Below are 19,281 nucleotides of genomic sequence, written 5' to 3'. Positions count from 1 at the left end.
TCCTAACCTAATCTAATCCTATTTCCAGCATTTGGCCCATATCACTCAACCCTTCATATTCGTATACCCATCCATGCGTTTTAAGTGTTGTAATTGTACCAGCTTTCACCACTTCCTCTGGCAGCTCATTCCATACATGTACCACCCTCAGCGTGAAAAAGTTGCTCCTTAGGTCCCTTTTAAATTTTTCCCCTCTCACCCTAAACCTATGCCCTCCAGTTCTGGACTCCTTCACCCCAGGGAAAAGATCTTGTCTATTTATCCAATCCACGCCCCTCATGATTTTATAAACCTCTATAAGGTCACCCCTCAGCCTCCGACGGTCCAGAGAAAACAACCCCAGCCTATTCAACCTCTCCCTGTAGCTCAGATCCTCCAACCCTGGCAACATCCTTGTCAATCTTTTCTGAGCCCTTTCATGTTTCTTAACATCCATCCTAGACGAGGGAGACCAGAATTGCACGCAATATTCCAAAAATGGCCTGACCAATGTCCTATACAGCTGCAACATGACCTCCCAACTCCTATACTCAATGCTCTGACCAATAAAGGAAAGCATATCAAACGCCGCCTTCACTATCCTATCTACCTGCGACTCTACTTTCAAGGAGCTATGAACTGGCACTGCAGGGATCCTTTGTTCAGCAACATTCCTCACCATCTCACCATTAAGTGTATAAGTCCTGCTCTGATTTGTTTTTCCAAAATGCAGCACCTCACATTTATCTAAATTAAACTCCATTTGCCACTTCTCAGCCCATTGACCCATCTGATCAAGATCCTGTTGTACTCTGAGGTAATCTTTGCTGTCCAATTTTGGTGTCATCTGCAAACTTACTAACTATACCTCCTATGTTCACATCCAAATCAGTTATATAAATGTTTATTTTTAACTTTTAAAACCAAAAGATGATTAAAGCAGTGGTTCCCATTCCCCTGCCTTATAAGTTTATACTTGCCTCCCAAAAGAGTTATCCTTTTGAAGATACTTTTTGACCTACTCAGATTTTCTTGTTCCATAAAATGTGGCCATGTTATTTTCTATGGTCACAGTCTTGTATCTGCCCACAGCTGCAGAAGCCACTGGTTTATCTTCAGTCTGACTTAAATATTGGGATGTTGATACATTTCATGTTGGGAACAGAGCATTGCCCCTTCTACTTCCAGTCCTTGGGCTTTAATCTAGTTGACATCATTTTGGTGGATGGTGAATCTGTTCTGGAAATTGCTGAGCCATCTTTAAATTTTAGCTTTTCTGTATGATTGCTGTCACATTTTGAAGAAGGGTTACACCCAAAACGTCGACTTCTCCACCTCCTGATGCTGCCTGACTTGCTGTGTTCTTCCAGCCTCCTGCTTGTCTGTTTTGGATTCCAGCATCTGCAGGTTTTTTTTGTCTCTAGTCATATTTTGCATCAGCATTATGTCCTGAATTCCTAATTAGGGAAAGAAATGGAGCAACAAAGCATCCATTGAGATGAGAACAGAAGCATTAACACTGGACAATTCGCATCTTAATCATTATTGAGAGTCTTAGCTTTTCCATTTTTCTGGAACATAAATGAAGCTGTGTTACAATCTGGCAACTAGAAGATTAACTTGATAGGTTTTTGTTTTTGAAGGTCCTGTCAGTGTTAAGGTAGACACTCAGGAAGGTAAACAGTACCTTGTCATAGGGCACCCTTTTTAAGTTTGTGATTAGGAGGGTTCAGGCTGCCTCTGCAATGTAACATTAAACCTTAGTGTTTTCAGGACCAATTCTGTCAACATGTTCGTGCTTGCTGAAATAATGCATTTTTCTGTTTAGGAAATGGAGTGAGCGCAATCCAGGTGAACGGGGAGAAAGACAGCAGTCCTCAGCAACTATACGAAAACAGAAGTAGTTATCCACCAGGGCTTCCTCCAAGGAAAGACAAAAAAGATCTCCCCGTGAGCATTCAATTTACTTTGTAAAGTTTCTGTTATTTGCTGTTGCTAATAGTTTTATACTTTCAACCTTTTAAATATAATTCTTATTATAGCAGTGTATAGCCTTTTCCTGTTCAGAGAGAATGAAAGGAAAGCATGAAAGGATATCTCTTACATGTACATCAATTTGGTGTTATTATTTCTGTGAAATGTGAATGTAATTGTTTGAAATTCTCCCTCCTGCATTCATTTCATTTAAGTGTCATTTCCTATTTGGGCTCTATGGTTGACTTCTTTCACCAGTTATCTCTATTCTGTAATTGGTTGGTTCAGGAATGCTATTTTTTTATTGGGGTAAAGCATTTGCTGTTTTCCATACCTGTTTGGTAGCATTTGTAATTATTGCAATTCCCGTGTGAAATACATAACAGCCTGTCAATCTACTGTTAACTGGCCTAGTAAAGATGGACAAATTTTGGCTTTCAATTATGGCAATTTTGATTTGGACATGAAGTATGGACACTATAATTTGCACATTTGAAATTCCAGCCCACTGCAGTGATACCCTTTTTACACGCACACAGCCCACCTATCCACCTGTCCCAAAACTACACTCATCAGTTGTCAGTCTGTAGCTCCTACTACCTTTTTGGGGATGCTCAAACACTGGTTTCTTGCCATTTGTTTTCCCCTCTGATAGTTGGACAACATGTCATGTTTATTTATTGTTGTGATCAATATCCTGCTGTAAAATTTGGTACAACTTCTGTGTCCCTGCCCTTTCCAGGTTTTCCCTGCAACTCATTGCCTCCCTAAAGGAATGAACCAGATGTGTTTTTTTCTGATAATTGACAGTGGTTTCACAGTCATTAGTAAGGTCTTAATTCCAGATTTAATTTCTTTTATTGAATTCCCATTCCAGCATCTGCTTTGGTGTCATTTGAACCCGGATCCCCCAGAACATTACCTGAGTTTCTGGGTTAACAGGCTAGCAATAATGGGGCATGGGTATCACTAGCTTTGCCAGTATTTATTGCCCATCCCTAATTGCCCAGAGGGCAGTTCAGAGTCAACCACATTATTGTGGAGGAGTCACGAGGCCAGATCAGCTAAGGAAGGCAGATTTCCTTCCCAAAAGCATATAAGTGAACTGTATGAGTTTTTCCTGACAATGGCAATGGTTTCATGGTCACCATTAAACTCTTATTTCCAGATTATTATTGAATTCAAATTCCACTATCTGCCATGCCAGAATATAAAGCCAGGACTCCAGAATATTACCTAGATTTCTAAATTATTAGCTTAGTGATTATACCACTAGGCTATTACATAGTAAGTAGTAATACCATTGGACTATCACCTTTTCTGTGTTTGTAAAGCACTACCTGAGGAACTGCCACAGTTTTCAGCCACTTGCTACAAAATGTCTAAAGAACCTTTAGTGGGCGGCACGGTGGCACAGTGGTTAGCACTGCTGCCTCGCAGCGCCAGAGACCCGGGTCAATTCCCGCCTCAGGCGACTGACTGTGTGGAGTTTGCACATTCTCCCCGTGTCTGCGTGGGTTTCCTCCGGGAGCTCCGGTTTCCTCCCATAGTCACAAAGATGTGCAGGTTAGGTGAATTGGCCATGTTAAATTGTCCGTAATGTTAGGTAAGGGGTAAATGTAGGGGTATGGGTGGTTTGCGCTTCGGCGGGTCGGTGTGGACTTGTTGGGCCGAAGGGCCTGTTTCCACACTGTAAAGTAATCTAATCTAATCTAAAAAAAACCTTGGACGATAACATTTTCTCATTGTGATTCTGTAACATCTGCCCCAAACTTTAGTATGTCGATGAGTGTGTCGATGAACCTTGTGATGTGTCAATCTGCAAGCTTGGTCAAGTTACAATTTAGAAACAGTGGGGAGGGGAACGGAAGAGATGATGAGGTTGACTGTGTTACACCTGCTTATAAATGGAAATCAGCACTTTTTTTTTGTGATGGTGTTGCTGAGGGTCTCTCAAGACAGCAGAAATAACAATGCCAGAGGTAGTACAAAAGCTGTTGTGGGTGATTCTGTGGTTTTGGCTGGGGAGATATGAATGGAATCCTGGTGAAAGCAAACCTATCCTGTTGAGCCATGGTAAAGAAACTTTGGAAGAAAGTAATATGATCAACTATGTTAAAGGCTTGTGAAGGATGAGGAAGGGTAGTTTACCATTGTGGCAGTCACATGGCATGTCATTCATGACATTGGGACATCGTGAAGTGATGAAAAACAATAGATCAGGAGAAAGCTTATAAAATACTAAGCTGATTTGATTGAATGTTAGTTGTCATTTTAGACTTTGCAGTAAAATTGGTTCAGAAATATGAGAAGTTTGACAATCTTTCTGTCTTTGAATACTGATGACTTTGATCACTTTGCTAGGGAATAATTTTATTTTCTTATTCCTAACCTGTATTTATATACTTTTCTTTCCCTTATTTCCCCTTACAGAAACCTATTAGCAATGGTCTTCCTCCAACCCCAAAGGTGCATGTAAGTATTTAAAAATTTTGTGACATGACTGAAGAGATTACTTTATATTTTGTTGAATTAAATTCCATCAATTTCTTTATTTTACTGGACAGATGAAAATCTCCCCAGAGTCAAATTCTGCATGCACATGCACTTTGTTTGTTAGCAGTGTTCATTTTTTGACTTCTGAAAGATTTCTGTGGTCATCAGAAAAGATCTTAAATGTTTTGATTTCAATTGCTGACACTCAATATATCATAATCTGCTGCAGCCAGACAACCGCAGGAAGATAGGGAGATAGTGGTATTGTGGTAATGGCGCGACACCCATGGAGCACATATCTGGAATATAAAGCTAGTCTTAGTCATAATGATCATGATACTGATCATTGATTGTCATTAAAATTCACTGAGTTCACTATCCTGTAGGGAAGGAAGTCTGCTTTTAGCTAGCCTAGCCTCCTGCTCCTGCAAAACCACAGCGATATGATTGGTAGTCAACTGCCCTCTGAAATAGCCAGAAAACCACAGTTCAAGGTCTGTTGGAGTGGATAACGAACACTGATCTTGCCAGTAGCATCTACTTCTCAAGAAAGAATGCGGAAAGTATGCCAATTTAGACTCTGTTGTTGGCTTAGGCTTTTAAAATGTAAGCTGTCCATTTGGCCTTTTAGTTTCACTCTGTTATTGAGAGATTGTGACTGGTCTTCCACCTCAATGACATTTTTCTGTTCTCCCTTATATCCCATGATTATTTTGAAGATCGGTTGATTAAGGCAGTGGTTTTGTCTTATGGCTCAGACATTAAACAGAGGTCCCATCCATTCTCTGAGGTGGAGATAGAAAATGCCGGAGCACTGTTTCAAAGAGCTAGAAAGTTTTTGTTTTTAATTTACAGGTATTTGTTCCTCAGTAAACATCAGACAACAGATCATTATCATGTGGCTATCTGCTGGAATTTATTTATGCAAATCGCCTGCAATCACAGCACTGTGCACTTGAAAATAGTTAATTAGTTGTAAAGTCCTTTTGAGAAGCCCAGTGGTTATGAAAAGCACTAAATAAATGCAGGTTTTTCTCTTTGTTGCTACATGCTTTTTTTATTTCAAAAATGTACTTTATTCATAAAATTATTTGGATCTCTATACAATTGGTCATGCCATTGTTGTGCACACATTACATTGCTTTACATACAGACATCGAAATTTATTTTTCCTATATGCAAGTCTGTACATTGACTATCCAGCTCTACGGCTGAGGCATCAGCGGAGCACAAATGACTGGGTGGGCCCCCTGTTCTTCTTAGGCAGGCAGAGGTGGTCTTTCCCCACCGCGCCTTGGCGGCAGCTGCCCCAAGCTTCAGCGCGTCCCTCACCACGTAGTCCTGGACCTTGGAATGTTCCAGTCTGCAACACTCAGTCGGGGTCAACCCCTTCAGCTGGAAGATCAACAGGTTTCGGACCGCCCAAAGAGAGTCTTTTCCTGAGTTGATAATCCCCCAGGCACAGTTGATGTTCGTCTCGGTGTGCGTCCCGGGGAACAGACCGCAGAGCACGGAGTCCCACGTCACGGCGCTGCTCGGGACGAACCTCGACAAACACCACTGCATTCCTCTCCAGACTTCTTCTGCGTAGGCACATTCCAGACGGAGGTGTGTGACAGTCTCGTCCCCCCCCCGCAGCCACTTCGAGGGCAGCGTGTGGTGCGGCTGAGAGTCCCGGAGTGCATAAAGGATCTCTCAGGCAGAGCCCTTCTCACCACCAGCCAAGCCATCTCTTAGTGCTTTTTGGAAAGTTCTGGCGATGAGGCATTCTGCCAAATGTCTTTGACAGTCTGCCCAGGGAACCACTCGATAGGATCCACCCTCTCCTTTTCCCGAAGGGTCTCAAGGACACTATGTGCTGACCACTTCCTGATGGACTTACGGTCAAAGGTGTTTTTCTTCATAAACTTCTCCACGAAGGACAGGTGATACGCAACGGTCCAACTACTTGGAGCGTTCCGCGGCAGTGAGGCCAGGCCCATCCTTCGCAACACCAGGGACAGGTAGAACCTCAGTACGTAGTGACACTTGGTATTTGCATACCGGGGATCTACGCACAGTTTGATGCAGCCACACACAAAGGTGGCCATCAGGGTGAGGGTGTCATTGGGTGTGTTTTATTTCCCCAGTTGCCCAGATCTTTATACAGCGAATAAAGATCTGGGCGGCACGGTGGCACAGTGGTTAGCACTGCTGCCTCACAGCGCCAGAGTTCCGGATTCAATTCCCGCCTCAGGCGACTGACTGTGTGGAGTTTGCACGTTCTCCCCGTGTCTGCGTGGGTTTCCTCCGGGTGCTCCGGTTTCCTCCCACAATCCAAAAAAGATGTGCAGGTCAGGTGAATTGGCTATGCTAAATTGCCCGTAGTGTTAGGTTAGGGGTAATTGTAGGGGTTGGGGTATGGGTGGGTTGCGCTTCGGCGGGGCGGTGTGGACTTGTTGGGCCGAAGGGCCTGTTTCCACACTGTAAGTAATCTAATCTAATCTAATCTAATCTAATCTAAAAGATCTGGGTACCAAATACCCAGCACCTTCAGGTGGTCAGTCCTGACGGTGAAGAGGATCGAGGATTGGTCGACCCAGTTCCCGAAGAGCATGGCCTTGCTCTTGCCTCAGTTTACCTTGGCCCCCGAGTCCCGTTCAAACTGGTCACATATGCACATGAGTCTGTGCATGGACAGCGGATCCGAGCAGACAACGGTGACGTCATCCATGTACAGGGAGGCCTTAACCTGCAGGCCCCCGCTGCCAGGAATAGTCACCCCTCTCAGGCTCGCATCCGTCCTGATGGACCCGGCAAACGGCTCTATGCAGCACACAAAGAAGGCAAAAGAGAGAGAGAGAGAGAGACCCTGCCGGACTCCGGAACTGCTTGGGACGCTATCTGATCCCGACTCATTGAGACTGCACTGACAATGTTGGTGTAGAGCAGTCTGATCCAATTCCAGATTCCCTCCCCAAAGCCCATGTTGGAGAGAACATCTCTCATACTTGTGTGATATCCTGTCAAAGGCTTTCTCCTGGTCCAGGCTGATCAGGCAGGTGTCCAACCCTTTGTCCTGCACGTAGGCGATCGTATCCCTGAGGATTGCGAGACTCTCGGCAATCTTCCTGCCCGGCACAGCACAGGTTTGGTCAGGGTGAATCACCGATCCCAGAGCAGACCTGACCCGGTTGGCGATTACCTTTGACAAAATTTTGTAATCCACATTCAATAGTGAGATTGGTCTCCAATTTCTGATTTCCTCCCTCTCCCCCTTCCGCTTGTAGATAAGGGTGATGATGCCTTTCCTCATGGATTCACTCATGGTACCTGCCCGAAGCATACTGACATACACCTCCAGCAGGTCCTGGCCAATCAAGTCCCACAGAGCGGAATAGAGCTCGACCGGTAAACCGTCGCATCTGGGAGTTTTATTCTTTTCAAAGGACTCGAGGGCCTTGGTCAGCTCGTCCAGAGATAGCGGCTGGTCCAGCCTCTCCCGTGTTCTGTCGTCTAAGACCTCCGTGATAGAGGACAGGAACGATTGGGAGGCCGCGCTGTCGGTTGGCTTCGAGTCATACAGACTGGCATAGAAGGATTTGCTGACCCTCATGATGTCAGCCTGAGATGATGTTATCGAGCCATCTTCTTCCTTCAGGTTGCTGAGCATGGCGCTCTCTTTGTGCACCTTCTGGAAGAAGAAACGTGAGCACGTCTCGTCCTGCTCCACCGAGTGGACCCTGGACTGGAAGATTATCTTGGACGCCTCCGAGGCAAAGAGCTGGCCCTTCACCTCTTTGAGGTCCTCCGTGACAGAGACCCCCATCGTCTGCAGCAGGAGCAGGTTCTGCATACTTTCCTGGAGCTGGGACAGTTTTCCCTGCCTCTCTCTCGCCTCCTGAACACTTTTGAGGATGAAGAACCTCTTGATGTTTCCTTTTACGGTTTCCCACCAGTCCGCTGGGGAATCAAAAAAGGGTCTCACGGTTCTCCAACCTCCTCAATGTTTCATGGGGTCAACAGCTTTGTGTTCAGCTTCCACGTTCCCTTACCAGCCCGTTGCTCATCCTGTAGGTGACAGTCGGCCAGCAGGAGGCAGTGGTCAGAGAAGAACGCCGGCTTGATGTCAGTGGATCTGACCGGAAGCGTTTGTGACACAAACATGTAATCTATCCTTGAGCGGATAGACCCGTCTGCCCGTGACCAGGTGTATCCACGCTGCGCTCCGTCTGCAGGGGCGCTGAAGACGTCGTGCAGCTTGGCATCTTTTACCATGTCCATCAGGGCTCTGGATGTGGTGTCCAGTTTACTGTCTTCCCCCGCCGGATCGTCCATCTGCATTAATGATACAGTTGAAGTCTCCGGCCGGAATGACCGGCCTGGACGTAGCCAGCAACAGTGGAAGCTGCTGCAGGACGGCCAACCGTTCACTCTTACTTACTGGGGCGTACACATTAATCAGTCTCAGGGGATCATTCCTGTTCATAACGTTGGTGACGAGGAGGCGCCCGCCCACCAGCACCTTAACCTCAGAGATGGTGAAGTTGCCTCCTCGCAACAGGATACCCAGGCCGCAGGCGCGGCTATCGTTGCCTCCTGACCAAACTGACGGCCCATGGGCCCATATGCTTGACCATCTCCTGTAGTTGCTGAGGTGCGGTATCCCACACTCCTGCAGAAACAGGACGTCGGCTTTAACGTTGGCCAGGAAGGCCATTGTAGAAACACATTGCGTAGCAGATTTGATGCTACGCACATTGATACTGGCAATTTTTATCCCCATTTTAACAGTTTACGAGATTACCAGTGTCCATTTGCTGCTGATCTTGCCTCTCTGGAGTAGCTGTGTGCATCCCCGTGGTGACGGCAAACTGCTGGACCCTCCCAGGGCTGTGGTAGCTGTCCAGCTCCACGCTGGGGCCATTTCCCCGCTCTGGTGTCTTTGGGTCGGGCCCAGGGTCCGCACAGTCCAGTTCTCCATCTGACAGCGGGGCTGTCACAGGACTGCTGCTCCCAGTTACCTGGAGCTGTGGGCCGGTGGGTACCTCATGGTTCTCACTGGGTGGGGGGTGGTCTTTACCCGTCCCCTCAGAGGGATCGCCTTTTCCTGTTTGGGCGGTGCTTCCCTCCTTTTTCCCCCGCGGCGCTCTGTCTCTTCCTCCGGTGACAACCCTTCTTGCGCCCGTCCTCACCATCGGAAAAGCTGCCTGTGTCCTCCTCGTGTAGGTGTCGTTTCCCCCTCACCAACTGACGCCTGGAAGAAGAATGCCTCATCTTCCGCCTCGGAACACTTCAACCCCATGGCATCAATGTGGATTTCACCAGTTTCCTCATTTCCCCTTCCCCCACCTCACCCCAGCTCCAAACTTCCGGCTCAGCACTGTCCCCATGACCTGTCCTACCTGCCTATCTTCCTTTCCACCTATCCACTCCACCCTCCTCTCTGACTTATCACCTCCATCTCCATCCCCATCCCCATTCACCCATTGTACTCTTTGCTACCTTTCCCACCCTCCTCTCTGACCTATCATCTCCATTCCCACCCCCATTCACCTATTGTAGTCTATGCTACTTTCTCCCCACCCCACCCCCCTCTCATTTATCTCTCCACTCTGCAGGCACCCTGCCTTTATTCCTGATGAAGGGCTTTTGCCGAAACGTGGAATTTCCTGCTCCTTGGATGCTGCCTGACCTGCTGTGCTTTTCCAGCACCACTCTAATCTAGACTTTGGTTTCCAGCATCTGCAGTCCTTGTTTTTACCTGAAACAGTTTGCAGACTACAGGAAAAGGTTAATATAATGGAACTAATTGATTGCTCATGAGCCGAACAGCCTCCATTTAGTCTGCCTGGTTCCAGTAACGGCACACAGCTGAAAAATTCTGTTTGTGTTTATTTTCCACAAAATAGTAGTTCTCATGTTGTGATTACAGTATGTTCCCACGACTTTCATATCCTTTTTCCTTGAACAAATTAATTTTTGAGATGTGCTTGCTGAACTACAATTGATATAATGCAATTAGTGCTTATGACAGTAGTAATGAACTGCCTCTTTCTAGATGTGCTTGTTAATATTTTGTCAAGATCAGGCATCATAGTTCAGTTTCAAAGGAATGGGTGTCCCTGTTTTGCTATTGATGCTAAATTATGTGTGTGGAATTTAATTGGTCAAGCACCCCATTTTCTGTGAGGGTGTAGTTTGTGCCTAATTATTAATTTTAGACTGAATTTATGAGGGAGGTAAATTGAGTCCCAATGAATTGTGACTTCCTGTATCACTTGTATAAATTAGACCAGGGAAGTTTTAACTGGGATTCCACTGTTGCCAAGACATCTGCGAAGAAGATTTATGATGTCTACCAATATTAATAAATTGCGTTGTCTGCCACAGGAACATTGCTTAATGACTCCTGGGCTTACTGTGGAAACTATCTTATAAATATAGATGCTCATTGCCGTTGGTCCACCATATTGTCAAGGGGATGATGTCCAGCCTCAGCAGGATTGCTTTGTTCTCATTAGTACTCCTAGCAGATTGACACTTTCAACATTAGCCCAATAATTTAAGTATATCTCTACCAACCTTCACAACAAGTCAACCAACTCAAGCAGACGTTACTCTACTTTAAATTATTGTCTCATTTTCATAATAGGTCTAGCAATCTGTATCAATCTACTAACTTAACTTAATGCACTCTAGCATCTTTGGAACTGTACCAGCTTTGGTCGTAGCTTATTAACTGCAGTGTGATAGTTTGCTAATGTACTGTACTTTGCAGATCACAACAAAGTAACTCAGTAAGAGCAAGATAATTTTCACAAAAAAAACACAAAAACATAATTCAGCACAAATAATGTATCCTACATGTGGCTATATGTCTTGTTTTTAAATGTTTCTAGTGCTGACCAACAAGTTTCATAATACTAAGTAAAAGAAAAATAATAAATGCATAATTGCATAACTAATTTTTATATAGGGGTAATAAGTGCATTGTGCTACAGGGGTTCTGTGGATTTAATTTTTTCCTCGGGAGGAGGAATTCTCAGAAGCATGTTTCCTCTAATTGCTTTTTTGCTGTGCCCACCTAGGGGTCAGTGTGCATGTATTTAGCATATCTCAGCAGCTGCGTGGCTTAGAGGGAGCTTTGCTCAGAAGTAAAAAGTTGAGAACTCCTGAATTAGATAATCTCCAGCATTCATCACCAATAGATCAATATCACATCACTTGTGCAGTTGAATTATTTTTGTCAAATAACAAGAGAATATGAATATAAATATTTGGAGCTCCAATAGAGCGTAGAACATTTCAGCACAGTACAGGCCCTTTGCTTTCTATTCCCTGTAACATCGAGGACCAATTAATGAAATACAAAAACAATAATTGACCAGCCAACAAATAATACCAGAAGGAATCCAAATTAGAATCGCTACAGTTGTCTCCTTTCGTTTTTAACTGATGAATGTACTGGTTCATATGATTAAAAAAGTTAAATGTTTTAACTTTTTAAAGATAACAGGATTGATGTGGAACCTGATTGTGTCTCACATTCTAGGATAAGAAGCTATACTGTATTCTTTTCATTTTCCTGAACATGGGTGTTAATTGCATTCCAATTCATTGTCCTTTTCCCTTGTCCTTTATCTCTCTTAATGTTTACCTTTCTAAGGGCAGAAAGCCATGGTGTTGTATGGTTTGAAAGGCCGATTCTGGTTGGTAGATTGTGGAGGAGATAGTATAGCGAAACCTGGACAAGCTGAGTGTCACAACAGGGGAGGATCTGTTCAGCTGCTTTGACATTGAGGGCCATTGCCTAGAGTCATAGAGATATCTTGGTCCAACTCAGCTATGCTGACCAGATACCCTCAATAAATCTAGTCCTATTTCCCAACATTTGATCCATATCTCTGTCAACCTATTAAATGCTGTAACTGTATTCAAGGTCAGCTATGAATTTAGCAGTTTGTTTAATTTTCTTAGAATGAACTCTGACGTCCAGAGATACTTGAAAACAGACAGTAAAGACAGGATCTGCGCAGGTTACTGCTGGGTCAGACAGCGGTGTAGATTTCTTTCTCCATTTGAAACACTGCCCACGTGGTCACTGCCCTTTATTTGTCTTCCTCCTTTTTAAGGTGCCATTGTTTTGATTCTTTTTTCCCAAGTTCCAAAACAATGCAACAACTTAAAAAGCAGTAATTATTGCCCACAGAATTTGAGGACATCAGCTCCAACACTGAAAATACCTCAATAAAGGGGCAGCTCTATAGCCACAACTTTTTCCCATCTTATGTCTTGGATTATCCAGAATCCTTTACAATAATAAATGTTTTGCTTTTTCACATAATTGTTTTATACAATACAGTTCTGTGCCTGATTATAGAGAGGAGGAATAGAATAGACATAGAATCCCTATAGCGTGGAAAGAAGCTATTTAGTCAATGGAGACTGCAGTGACCCTCCAAAGAGCATTCCACCCAGACCTACCCTATCCTTGTCACCCTACATTTACCACTGCTAAATCCATCTAGCCTGCACATCCCTGGATAATATAGCGCAATTTAACACGGCCAACCCACCTAACCCTCACATCTTTTGGACTGTGGGAGGAAACTGGAGCACCTGGTGGAAAGCCATGCATATACAGGGAGAATGAGTACATTTCACACAGAGAGTCACCCAAGATTGGAATCGAACCCAGGTCCCAGGTGCTGTGAGGCAGCAGTGCTAACCACTGATGTTATATAAAGAAAAAGTATTTGTTTAAGCAAGAGCAGCAGAGATTTGTAGTGTTAATGGAAGAGCAGTGGTGACTTTAGATTACAAAACAACATGGGGGCTTAATCTGTGGGCAAACAGCATTTCAAGAAAAGTCAAAATGACATCATGGGAACATGTGTATTGTTGGTGAGTTTTTCCAATCTTTAAAACTCAAGTAATTTTTTTATAAATTATGCAATTCAGTAAGGTTTATTAACAATAAAGAATTAATAGAATTGATTGATTATGTAATAATTAACTGAATAAAGATAGTGGAATTGATGATATGTTGCAACACATGGCAACTGACGATTGTCAGTGTAATCCAAGACAGCCACATCTATAGATTGTGTCTGCTGTTTGAGGAATTTAGCTCAGAGTCATTAAGCTGAAGCAGAGCCACAGACACTGTGATGCAGCAGGGAGATTCCAGAAGGCAGTTACTCTGCTGGGATTGGGTAATCTGATTTAATGCATGATCCAAAAACAGAGCATGACCGTCAGTGAGGTAGGTAAAGGGACTGAGAAAGTAAGTGGAGGAGTCTCAGCCCTTGCAGTTGTCCAACATGTTCAAGGTACTTGCAGTGTGTATGGATGACAACAGGAGTTGCAAGTTGGATGAGTGAACTCAGTGTTATAAGAAGCCATTCAAGTGGGAATGTAAGTGGAAGTGCAGTGTTAGTTTAGTTAACTGCTCTGCTGTAAAAGCAAGAGAGCAGAAGATTGCATTGCTTGCTTTGTACATCTGCTCAAGACTGGAAAGAAATATTTATTTAGAGGCAGAGGATTCACTTGTCATTGTTCAAATGGGTATCAGTGACAAAGAATTATGAAAGAGGTTCTGCGTAAATAAACCGGAGGGAGGAATTTAAAAGCAATTGCCATCGCCAATGGAAAGGTACTGGGATAATTATTCGATCTAAAGGCTGACAAATCGTAGGGGCTAAGAAGAAATACCTGTAGAGATAGTCATCGTATTGGCCATAGTCTTTCAAAATTCCTTTGATTTTTAAAGGCTCCCAACAGATTGGAAAACAGCACATGTAACATTTTATTCTAGAAAGGAGGAAACTGTAGACCAGTTAGTCTAGCATCTGTAGTAGGGTAATTACTAGAATCCATTCTTATGGAGGTGGGAGCAGAATATGTAGAGAATCAGGCAAGTCAGCATGGTTTTGTGAAAGGAAAATTATTTTATCTGATCTTTCAGTTATTTTGAAGAAAGAATAAGCAAGGTGATAAATGAGAACTTATAGATGGGGCATTCTTGGATTTCCAATAGACACTTGGTAAGGAACCACTTTAAAGGTTGCTGCACAAGATAAGAGCAAATGGCATAGGGGACAATATATTAGCATGCACAAAGGATTAATTAGTTAGCAGGAAGCACAAATAAAAGTGATCTTTTTCAGTTAGCAAGCTGTTAACTGGTGTCACAAGAATCAGATCGCAGGATTCTCAATTGATTTATAATCCATGTCAATGACTTGGATTGTATGGTAGCTACATTTGCTGATGCCACCAAGATAATTGGGAAAGTATATTATCAAGAGGAAGAAACAATCTTGCAAAGTGATAGATTAAGTCAGTGAACAAAAATTTGGCTTGGCTACATTTCTTGACACCCTGATTCCTGCAAGGACTCTTCCATTCTCCCAGTTTTTCTGTCTCTGTTGCATCTGTTCCTTTCATCTTTCATTAGGGTACTTCCAACAGCATCTCCATTTTCCTCATTGAGGGTCTATACCTTTCCCCATGTGGTTGACAGGACCCTCAGCCATATCTTACCCACTTTCTGCACTCTGTCCTCATCTCCTCCTTACTGAAACAATGGTGGGTTCCCCTTCTCCTTACATTCGAAGGATCACCATGTATTTCCAACATCTTCAGCAGGGTACCACCACCAAATACTTGTGCTTCTTTCAATGTAGTCTGCCGGATTCATTGCTGATAACGCAGTCTCCTTCACATTTGTAAGATTAAATGCAGACTTAGTGACCAGTTTGCAGAGTGCCTCCACTCTGTCTATAGGAATAACCCTGAACTTACAATTGCTTGTCATTTCAATGAACCATTTTGCTCACATGCTAACATTCCTATGCTAGATCTGCTAGTGTTCAATTCAACACAAGCAGGTGAAACATCTCAAATTTCATTTAAATACTTTGTTCTCTAGGACTCAATACGTTTGAGTTCAGCAACCTCAGAGAATGACCTGTTCTCCATTCAGATTACAACCACAACAACTCTCCTACTCTGACTTGTTTGCTTTTCTCTCAGCAGAGATATAACTCTTTTTTTTCCCAGCATCAGCACTCCCTTCATCCTTTGCTCTGGGCACCACCGCCATCTGTTCCTCCTCACTCTCTGTCAATGCACAAAAAATGTCCTATCAGCCTCTAAATATAACTCTGTTTCTCTCCCCACAGATACTTACTTTCTCCACCATTTTTGTTTTACTTCTAGGTTTTCAACTTCTGCAGAATTTTGCTTTTATTTTCATTACAGTCTGGCTGCTGCGATATAATGATGGGAGATGTTAACCTAGCCACTTTGGCAGGAAAAATTTAAAAGATTTTTCTATTTAAGTGGAGAGAGTTTGCAGGACTTTGGTACACAGTGATCTGAGAGTTCTGCTAAATGAATGGCAAAACTTTAGTATGCAGCTTGCCCTGATTCTGGGTTAGACCATCAAATTTATTTTATGGGCTGGTAACTTATTAATGTAGACACAATTTGAGAACTCTGGTATTTAGCAAGACCATGATAAATAGGAACAGCTGTAGGTTATTTGTCCAGTCAAGCTTGGCCTGCTGTTCAAAAGGATCATGGCCGATCCAACATTCCTCAGGTACACTTTCCTGCATTTTCTTCGTAACCCTTGATTCCCTGACTGATAAAGAATCCATTTATCTTCGCCTTAAATATACACATGGACTCTGCCACAAAAAGCTGTGGGGGCAAACTCCCAAAGGAAGGCTCTCTACCCTCCGAAAGAAGAATTTGCTCCTCATCTCAAGTCTCCTGCCCTAGACTCTCCCAAGTGGGAAAACATCTGTCAGCATTTACCCTGTCATTCCCTGAAGAATCTTATATATTTCAATGAGATTGCCTCTCATTATTCCAAATTCCACTGAGTAGACCAGCCTATTTAGCCTTTGCTGGTTGGAGTCACCCCATACTGGTGATCATCCTAGTGAACCTCTCTGTCTCCAAAGCAGTGATATCTTCTCTTAACTCAAGAGATCAAAACTGAGCACAGTACTCCAGATGTGGTTGCGTCAGCGCCTTGACAATTGCAGTAATACTTGCCTACTCTTATACTCCAACCCCTAGAGATAAGGGGTTCCTGAAGATTCCTGAAGAAGGGCTTATGCCCGAAACGTCGATTCTCCTGTTCCTTGGATGCTGCCTGACCTGCGCTTTTCCAGCAACACATTTTCAGCCTTGAGATAAGGACCAACATTCCATGAACTTTCCTGATTACCTGCTGCATCTGTGTGCCATCTTTCTGTGTTTTGTATGCAAATACCCTTAAGTCCCTTTTTGTTGCAGCTTTCTGCAGTTTTTCTCCATTTACATAGGAAACAATGCCACAGGATTCCACAAACAGTGCTAACCTTTACAAAATCAGAATTATGGATTACATTACTATTCTAACATACATAACTAACCTGGGTAAATATGGACAACTTGTTCAACACTGCATATAGTTCTTTGAATAACAAATGAGGTCAGGACAGATCCCATAGATTTCTCAGCAACCCTTCAGATGTTTGTGATGTTGAGTCATAAAATCATATTAAAATTTGACAAGGAATTCTAATTCTTAACACGATCTACTTTGGAACTCACTCAAATACTACTCCATCACCTAACCCCTCTACAGTCAGCCCTGCCTCAGCTGAGGGCCACACTTTTTCAGAATTGCAAAGGACCCACTCTGTACTACATCCTCAGGAGAATTCATACTCTGAACAAACAGTATTTCAACTCCAACTCAAACATCAAAAACTGTAAGTACAACAAACTTTTATCTACCCACATCCATAACCAGCGATCCTCAAACATTCCAGAAGATTCCACCGGCCTCTGGAACTGCTTGAACTCCATGAGCCATGCGGCTGGTGCAGCTGCCACCCCCACGCTGATCGATGATGTCACTTCTGTCCCCATCATGGCCATTCCCACAACCACTTCCACCCCTCACAATTCCTCATGCATCACACGTGACATCACTTCCGCCCCTCACATCATTGCTGATGTCACACGTTCAGTGACTTCCGCCACCCCGACTGCCGTGTCTGCCACCACTTCCGCCCCCACCAATGCCACTCTCCTGCATTCTGCTGACATGCCCCCCACATATCCCACTGTCACCATTCCCGGCCCCAGAACCCTGAGGGGACCACCACCCCTGCTCATGATTCCACCCCCATTCCCCCCACCATCACACCCACTCCAGTTACTGGCTTCACCCCCACTCCCAGCTCCACACCCACACCAAATCCCAGCTCCCAGCCCTGCCGAGTTTTCACCATCCCTCCAGACCTCCCCCTCACTGAGGACGAACGATCAGTCCTCAGCAAAGGACTCACCTTCATCCCCTTCTGTCCACGCATCAATGAATTTAATACACGCCGTGACGTCGAACATTTCTTCTGCCGCCTCCGCCTCTGAGCTTACTTTCACAATCAGGACTCCCGCCCACCTTCCGAGGACCCCTTCGTCCACTTCCAACACACTGCATCCACCTGGACACCCTGCGCTGGCCTATTACCTGCCCTCGACCTCTTCATTTCCAACTGCCGCCGGGACATTAACCGCCTCAACCTGTCTACCCCACTCCAACCTCTCTCCCTCACAACGCTCAGCCCTCCAATCCCAACCTCACCATCAAGCCAGCAGATAAAGGGGGCGCAGTGGTAGTCTGGCGCACTGACCTCTACACCGCTGAAGCCAAACGCCAACTCGAGGACACCTCTTCCTACCGCCCCCTTGACCATGACCCCACCCCACATCACCAGACCATAATCTCCCAGACGATACAGAACCTCATAACCTCAGGAGATCTCCCACCCACAGCTTCCAACCTCATAGTCCGGGAACCCCGCACTGCCCGGTTCTACCTCCTTCCCAAGATCCACAAGCCTGACCACCCTGGCCGACCCATTGTCTCAGCATGCTCCTGCCCCACTGAACTCCTCTCTACCTACCTCGACACTGTCCTATCCCCCTAGTCCAGGAACTCCCCACATACGTTCGAGACACCACCCAAGCCCTCCACCTCCTCCAAGACTTCCGTTTCCCCGGCCCCCAACGCCTCATCTTCACCATGGATATCCAATCCCTCGACAACTCCATCCGCCATGACCAGGGCCTCCAAGCCCTCTGTCTTTTCCTCTCCCGACGTCCCCAATAGTACCCTTCCACCGACACACTCATTCATTTGGCCGAACTGGTCCTCACCCTTAACAATTTCTCCTTCGTATCCTCCCACTTCCTCCAGACCAAAAGGGTAGCCATGGGCACACGTATGGGCCCCAGCTATGCCTGTCTCTTTGTTGGCTACATAGAACAGTTGATCTTCCGTAATTACACCGGCAACACTCCCCACCACTTCCTCCGCTACATTGATGACTGCATTGGCGCCACCTCATGCTCCCGCGAGGAGGTTGAGCAATTCATCAATTTCACCAACACATTCCACCCTGACCTTAAATTTACCTGGACCATCTCTGACACCTCCCTCCCCTTCCTGGACCTCTCCATCTTCATTGATGACGAACGACTTGACACTGACATTTTTTACAAACCCACCGACTTCCACAGCTAGCTGGATTACACCTCTTCCCACCCTACCTCTTGCAAAAATGCTATCCCGTATTCCCAATTCCTCCGTCTCCGCCGTATCTGCTCCCAGGAGGACCAGTTCCACCACAGAACACACCAGATGGCCTCCTTCTTTAGAGACCGCAATTTCCCGTCCCACGTGGTTAAAGATGCCCTCCAACGTATCTTTAACATCCTGCACCTCCACCCTCAGATCCCACCCCTTCAACCGTAACAAGGACAGAACGCCCCTGGTGCTCA

At 44.8% G+C, this 19,281-nt stretch overlaps 1 protein-coding gene across 10 annotated transcripts in view; it reads left to right on the top strand.

The window, feature by feature from the left end:
* Window positions 1–19,281, top strand: part of LOC122552997 (mitogen-activated protein kinase kinase kinase kinase 3) — a 297,582-nt gene that overhangs the window by 233,222 nt on the left and 45,079 nt on the right. For all 10 annotated transcript variants that reach the window (XM_043696372.2, XM_087991550.1, XM_087991549.1 and 7 more), the window contains 2 exons: window positions 1,808–1,929; window positions 4,387–4,428. In XM_043696372.2, the coding sequence (XP_043552307.1) occupies window positions 1,808–1,929; window positions 4,387–4,428 (164 nt within the window). The remainder of the gene's footprint in view (window positions 1–1,807; window positions 1,930–4,386; window positions 4,429–19,281) is intronic.

The sequence above is a fragment of the Chiloscyllium plagiosum genome, unplaced genomic scaffold (genome assembly GCF_037043375.1).
Source record: "Chiloscyllium plagiosum isolate Xiang-an unplaced genomic scaffold, Cpla_swu_hap1 HiC_scaffold_10, whole genome shotgun sequence".
NCBI classification, from domain to species: domain Eukaryota; kingdom Metazoa; phylum Chordata; class Chondrichthyes; order Orectolobiformes; family Hemiscylliidae; genus Chiloscyllium; species Chiloscyllium plagiosum.
Note: the sequence above shows the minus strand (reverse complement) of the source record. Positions and strands in the feature narration are given on the sequence as shown.